At 36.9% G+C, this 7,265-nt stretch overlaps 1 protein-coding gene across 1 annotated transcript; it reads left to right on the top strand.

Annotated features, from left to right (window-relative positions):
* Positions 1 to 157: 157 nt before the first annotated feature.
* LOC138328569 (uncharacterized) lies at positions 158 to 6,960 on the top strand. The gene is made up of 8 exons (XM_069275438.1): positions 158 to 293; positions 781 to 866; positions 1,196 to 1,570; positions 2,003 to 2,576; positions 2,762 to 2,871; positions 3,677 to 3,813; positions 4,237 to 4,411; positions 4,638 to 6,960. Exons 2-8 carry the CDS (start codon positions 783 to 785, stop codon positions 5,583 to 5,585), a joined length of 2,403 nt encoding a protein of 800 aa, XP_069131539.1. The 5' UTR covers positions 158 to 293; positions 781 to 782; the 3' UTR covers positions 5,586 to 6,960.
* Positions 6,961 to 7,265: the final 305 nt, after the last annotated feature.

Raw genomic sequence — 7,265 nt, forward strand, 5'->3', positions numbered from 1 at the left:
CAAGTAGAGCAAATACAACAAATAACTCTCGAAAAGAAATGTAACATGGTCCCGATCCCTTGTGAAAGCGCTACCTGGTGAAAGACGAATGAACAAAGGCAGGTAACCAAGTCTTGACGTCGCCAGGAAGTAACGTCACAAGTACTTTGACGTCATGACTTAAGTCACGTGTGTTTTCGTACCAACGAAGATCTTCGAGGCAGTCAAGCAAAGTTTAGCTAGCGCCAAAATATCATTTATCAAAATTATCAAGAAGAGAGTTGAGTTTTATTTCATCGGATTATCAAGATAAGGTAAGTAGCGACACATGTACAACATTTTTTTCGTTAAAATAATTCAGGATTTGGTCAAAATACAGGTAAAATAATTTCTCTAATTGAGGCCGATTACGAATGCAATTCGGCCACAGTCAGAAGTTCACAACAACTGTTGCTATTCTCTATTTTTGTGATATAAACTAAAAGCGGCTATGGTATCTGATGTCTATAGCACATTTCTGTCGTTAAATATGGATAATAAATCAACAAATTTATTGTTACTAAATAAAATAGAATTCTAGTCTAAAAGTAATGAGTGTACTATTACTTATCAATAATTCCATAACACATCTTACAACCTAGGACAAATAACCAGTTGTGTATTTTACAGTCTTCATTAAAGCTCATATGCTACTCTACATAATTGTAAAATGTACAAGATAATTTTCGAAATACGAAACACATAATGAAACAGTTTTTGAAGTAATGAGAAAAAATATAGGCCTACTTGTAATTCTTGTAGAAATGACAGCAAAAACGCAGAAAGATGGCCGAAGGCTACAGCCAAGGACAGTCGGCGGCCGAAGACAACCAAACATCAAACCAATGGTTAGTGTTGACAGGCTTAGTTTAATATTTTGCTGTTTTCTTTGCTTGGCTTTGTCGTTGTTTCTTGATATTGGCGTTTTTTTTCTTCTAAACATAAATTTGTTGTTTTTGGCTTTTAATGAAGCTGTTGTTTTGCAGATGATTTCGTTATATACAGTAAAACTTTCTTAAGATGAATCTGCTTGCCACGAATTTCCGATTATTAAAATTAAAATCTTCGGTTTTGCCACCTCTTAAATGATACTTCCTTTGGAAATTTATTATGAATTCGCGTATATATAACTAATTGATATTCATAAACTAAATCCTTTTTATCCTTCTGTTAATAGAGGAGATTGTCTGCTACCAAAAGAATTCGACCAGATACCATGAAAGGGATAACTTCAAATATTGCTACAAGGTCCCAAACAAAAATTCGTCGACCCACTCATCGTTACTATAAGGTATCCAAACAAATCAAGCAGACCTCCAATAGAGACCTTAAATCGGTAGATAAGAACAGACAGGAGAACAAGCTTCTCATAACCGAAAATACAGAGAAGCAAAATGAGACAACCACAATGTCCGAAGTGGTGAACAGACAAGGAGATAATCAGGAGCAGGCTCCCCACCAAGGAATGTCCGTCAGTGTCACGGAGCAGTCAAAGTCACTGCGTGCAGTGCGTGCTACAAAACCTGACTACGCTCAGTTAGCTGGAATAAAGGTCAGTTTTAAATTAAATAGTTTAGTTTTTAGATATTTCGTCGCTGCTCGCACAAATATTTATGATTAATCAAGCAAATTTGTCATCTATTTTTCGGAGCAAGGTTTGTCTAAAATACAGCCAAATATCCCGATGTCTTATATGGATTATTTTAAACAATTTAAGTTATTATGAAAAAAAAAAAAAAAAAAAACCACCGATCAGTCAATATTTCATACGCAAACATCTATGGTTCCCATCGGTTCAACCAGGTATGCGATGAAATACGGCCGTCTTCGCTTATATCAAGAGTTACGATCCAGTACCTGTATTGAAACTCTTGACAAGCGAAGGTGAAATACAGTTATTACCGTTTTCATTTTAGCAAGTACCAATAGATTCAGTATCCGGATTTCTCTGTGATATCATTTTTTTTTACATTCTGTTTAACAGCGTCGCTCTCCAGTATCCGGACCGCCTTTTCCAGAATTACCACGATTCGCTCGGAAGGCCAGGAGACGTTGCACTGTCGCTGGCAAAAGGGCAAGGCTGCAGGACACAGAACATGGACATCAGACCGAATCTTCAAATCCATCTGAAGGACTGTCAGCGACTGTCGAAGATCGGTCATCTCTTAAAGAATCACAGGCACCATGCGAAGTAGAGGTAGCCAAGAAAACCAACAACGAGCATTCGCACCAGCGCCGTAAGACTGACAGGAATCCATTACTGGAAAGAGACAGTCAACAGAAAGTCAGAAAGAGACTTGTCAAGAACGGCACCCAACAGAAGGCTGGTAACGTCAACGTGAGTCACACTGCTGAGACGCTTAGACCCGAAGAGACGCTTGATGATGTGTCTTCTGTAAAAACCGACAAGGTCGAGACGTCCAATCAGACGAGTGCAGTCCCAGCATCCGACGACGAGGTTGTAGAGAAGTCCAATGATTCTAAAGATGATACCTCGTGTGAACTGGAATATTACGTAACCGAGGCTCAAACATCTCCAGAATTCGTCAAATATTTCCGTAAGTATTGATTTGTTGTTCATCATTTCAATGAAAGGCATGTACATATGATACTAAGTGCCAAACAGTTGCATTGATGTTATTATTTTGATTTGATATACATAAATAATCTCTGGTGTGGCGTGTGGCTATCGAGTTATTATTTAGACAGACAGTTTGTTATACGTACAAATCTATCCATGTAGACGAGAGCAGACGCCGCCCCAGCCCCGACCCTGAGGTATATGACTGGCCGAAGGAATGGCTCCCTAAATCTGACACCCCACTGGTATCCGCCGATACATCTGCTCTGGAGGTAAGACTTGGAACTCATTGTCGGAAGTCTGTTAATAAACTTACCTGTAAAACTTGTTCATACTCATTTACTTACCTGTCAATTCCCTTTTGTATCCTTTTTACCTAACTGTCAATCTATTTTGTATCCTTTTTACTTACCTCTCAATCCCTTTTGTCTTCTATTTACTTACCAGTCAATCTATTTTGTATCCTATTTACTTACCTGTCAATCTATTTAGTATTCTATTTACTTACCTGTCAATTCCCTTTTGTATCCTATTTACTTACCTGTCAATCTATTTAGTATTCTATTTACTTACCTGTCAATTCCCTTTTGTATCCTATTTACTTACCTGTCAATCTATTTTGTATTCTATTTACTTACTTGTCAATCTATTTTTTTCCCTATTTACTGACCTGTCAATCTATTTTGTATCCTATTTACTTACCTGTCAATCTATTTTGTATCCTATTTACTTACCTGTTAATTCCCTTTTTCACAATTCTTTTCATTTTATCAAATGGCTCTTCATCTTCTCCTCTTTACTGAAAAACCTTGTTTCAGACTAAATTTGCTTTATACAGTTTGTTCCTATATTACAATTCTTTTCTGTTTATTTTGTTGCTTTAATATTGTGTACCTACATCCTGTCAATTTGTTTCTTATAAGTATCTTTATATTACGGTTTTTTCTCCTCTTTGCTGAAAACAAATTTGTTTGTTCCTTTTTGACACTTTTTTCTTTGTTTATTTTGTTTCTTTAATATCCCTTTCTATCCTCTTCTTCCTTCCTTCCTTCCCTCTCTGTCGCTCTCCTTCCTAAGATTGACCCACCGAAAACAAAGCCACCTTACCATGTCTTTGAGAACAATTTCTACCTCCAGTCACCTCCAAAACCCAGATCGGAGATGGAACGCTGGAAGTTTAAGTTTGACTACTATCCACAAGTCGAACAGGCTCGGTAAGGGGCGGTAATACAAACCAAATAACTCTGCTGTATATAGAATTTGACAAAAAATAAGATAATTGAAATTCAAAGTCGTAAAAAGTTACGGAGACAAGTTACGATTTAGTACATATTTTTTGTTCAAACTGAAAGAAAGAAAACAATGTTTGAGAGTGAATTTCCCATTTCATTTAACAAAATGTCACTTTTCTAAGTTTATTTCAGAAGTGAGGTATTATTTTCGAGGTTGTGCAATTTGCAATGTATCAATTACCGGATTGATAAGTTAATATCGAAGATACATTATCTATTAATACGGTTTTCATGATGAGTATAAGTCAACTTAAAAATAAACATGAATGAATCAGTATTCACCAGCACGATGGAGAAGGATCCAGTCTGGTAGAATCTAACTAACGTTTGTTTGGCCTTCTACAGACTACAGAAAATCAAAGACACGGAACAGCGTTTGTTGGCAGAACTTCCGGCGGGTAGTCGCGTCACAAAGAAAGAAAAACACGCCATAAAAAGACAAGCCAGGCAAATGGTCGATACGGAGGAATACATTGAAAAGCTGGCAAAATATAATGAACAGAAAGACAGAAATATGGAGGTAATTCAAAGCAATTATTTTATCGGCAGTAATATTACGAAAGGCAATTTTTAAAAGATATGATCAAGTACAAATCTTTGTGCAAGAAATGCATATCCCTAGCTATTAATTTGGTATAAATGTAAGATATAAAATTTGTCTATTTTGTTCTTTGAGTATTTTAATGTTGTGGATTATACCAGACATCTGTATTTGAAAACCAAAGTAATTTTTCTTACATTTTCAGATAATGAGAGAAGTATATAGAGAACGGAACCTTGGCGAACCCCTGGATACAAACGATATTGCTGAAATGGCGATGGATATCAAAAACAAGGTCTATCTGAAATCCATGAGGATCGCATATCCGGAACACGTTCTCGTGGAGGACAACGGGAATGAGGATAAAAATGGCAATCCATTCTTCTCTTCTCCGAGGGTTGACACGATCACAAACGAGGCTAGGAGAGCCACGAACAAGTCTTTACAGGAGAGTGAGGCAGCTTTGGAGAGAGATTTGGGAGTAGTTTTTGACGATGCCGAGATCAGACCTGCATCCGGTGTAAATTACATCTACGAATCATACAAAAGGGAGAGAAATCGAGCATTGGACCATTCGTATACTGACAGTCAAACATCACACACGATGCATGCTGAACCCCGAGAGGCCGGGAATGACCCTGCCAAACGAATGTCTTTGTGGTTTGGTCATAAAAAACACCGAAAGTTACAAGAGTACGAACGTCAGAAATATGTCGAACATAACCAAAACAGCAGTAACGCAAATGATAGCGGGTCAAGTTGTTCTAAAGACACAAGAGCCGATAGTTGTAGCATAGGAGTGAATGGATCCAATTATAGCGATGAAGAAGAAATTGATGATGTCCCGTCGCAGCCACGAATGACGATGTGGTATGGCCACAATCATAACATCGGCGAAGACGAAGATGAGGCTGTGAATGCTGTGTGCACCGGAAGTCGGAAGAGGACATTTGATAAAATTTACGATGACGATGAAGAGGTGAAGGAAATGAGCGAGAATGGGGCTAAGGTCGCTGAAGATTTTACATTTACCAGAACAGTGCCCTTCTTACAACTCACCACAGAGGACATTCCGCTGAGAGTTCGAACCCAGGCCTACAAGTTCCAGAGAACAGCACTAGATTACACAAGGGATTGCTCTTTTGATCATTAATCATTGAATGTAGTCATGATAATGTTATGCCATTTCCAGAGATGACCGGATACTAAACGTATTTGTTTGTATGTATTATTCTGGAGTTCACAGTACGATAAACACATTATTAGTTAAAATTACATCTAAGAATAATCAAGTGTATTGATAGACTTCTGTGTAGATATCGTATACCTATGATGGGAATATACTGATTCAGTAACTTTTCGTATCCCTGTGATATAATCATTGTGATTGGGTAAAATATCGTGTCCGTATAATGACATCAAGTGGATTCCATAAAATACCGTGCCCCTGTGATGGGACCAAAATGATTCAGTAAGTTATCATACCCCTGTGATGGGACCATTACGATTCATTTCATCGCGTCCCTGTGATGGGACTAATATGATTAAGTTACTTATCGCGTCCCTGTGATGGCAACAAAACGATTCATTTTATCGCGCCCCTGTGATAAGACCATGGTGTTTCATTGTTATCGTTTCCATGTGATTGGATCATGAGGATTCATTAGGTTACCGCGTCGCTGTGATGGGACCATGATTATCCAGTAGGGTACCGCGTCGATCTGATAGGACCATGGTGATTCATTTAGTTATCGCGTCCCTGTGATGGGATCATGATGATCCAGTAGGGTACCGCGTCGATCTGATAGGACCATGGTGATTCATTTAGTTATCGCGTCCCTGTGATGGGATCATAATGATTCAGTAAGTTATCGCGTCTCTGTGATAGGACCATGGTATAAGTAATTAATTGTGTTTACGTGATAGGATCATAACGATTCAGTAAGTTATCATGTTCAAGTGAACAGTTTTGTTATCTTTTTATAATATTTTATATGTTTATCAATTTATTTTCGACATTCTTTTATTTTGCCCACTTCATGAGATTTTTCATTTCATCATAATGTGTTGATATCAATAATACTTAAGCTATAGAGTTAGCGTTTTACATATTTAAACAATTTTGTACGAAATCGTCTTTTTCATACTTAGTTATATGGTGTTGAATAAATTGTTTTAATATATATGGTTACCTCATGGTCTTTATTTCGAATTCTGAACGCGAGATCGTGAGTTATGTTGCAATCTGATTACAACACATATTGGTTATGTTGCTTTAACCATACGAAGTGAATTAGCACAAATAAAACAACAAATGGACAATTCATTTATTAGTGGTGTTATATATACCTCATAACTAATCTAGTTATCAACTTACCTGGACTTGGTCACGAACAATAGTTACAAAATGTAAACAAGACGATCACCTGATGCAGAACGATACAAAGACATGTCAACAATTTTGGTTCCTAGTATCCATCAGACTCTTGATGGACTAATGTGGAGCATGTGCGCATATGTAGTCCCAAAATGGTCCCATCGTTAGAAAAAGTCTTAACCTTTGGTAAAAATGATAATAAAAAAAAAAATTTATATTTACATAAATAAAGTGATTTTTTTTTCATTTTTTTTGTCGCGATGGCTTCAGTAAATAGTGATCTTCATAATTGCATTATTGGTTAGCAAACTCACTTTTCACCTGCAAACTCCATTAACTATTGAAAATTTGTTGACGTTTAAAACACAAGTATGATTAATAAAAGTGATTATACCTCATTTTATATAGAATGTTCTTATTAAATTCAATTGGATCACATGACACTGGATAAAATGC

The sequence above is a fragment of the Argopecten irradians genome, chromosome 7, assembly GCF_041381155.1.
Source record: "Argopecten irradians isolate NY chromosome 7, Ai_NY, whole genome shotgun sequence".
NCBI lineage: Eukaryota > Metazoa > Mollusca > Bivalvia > Pectinida > Pectinidae > Argopecten > Argopecten irradians.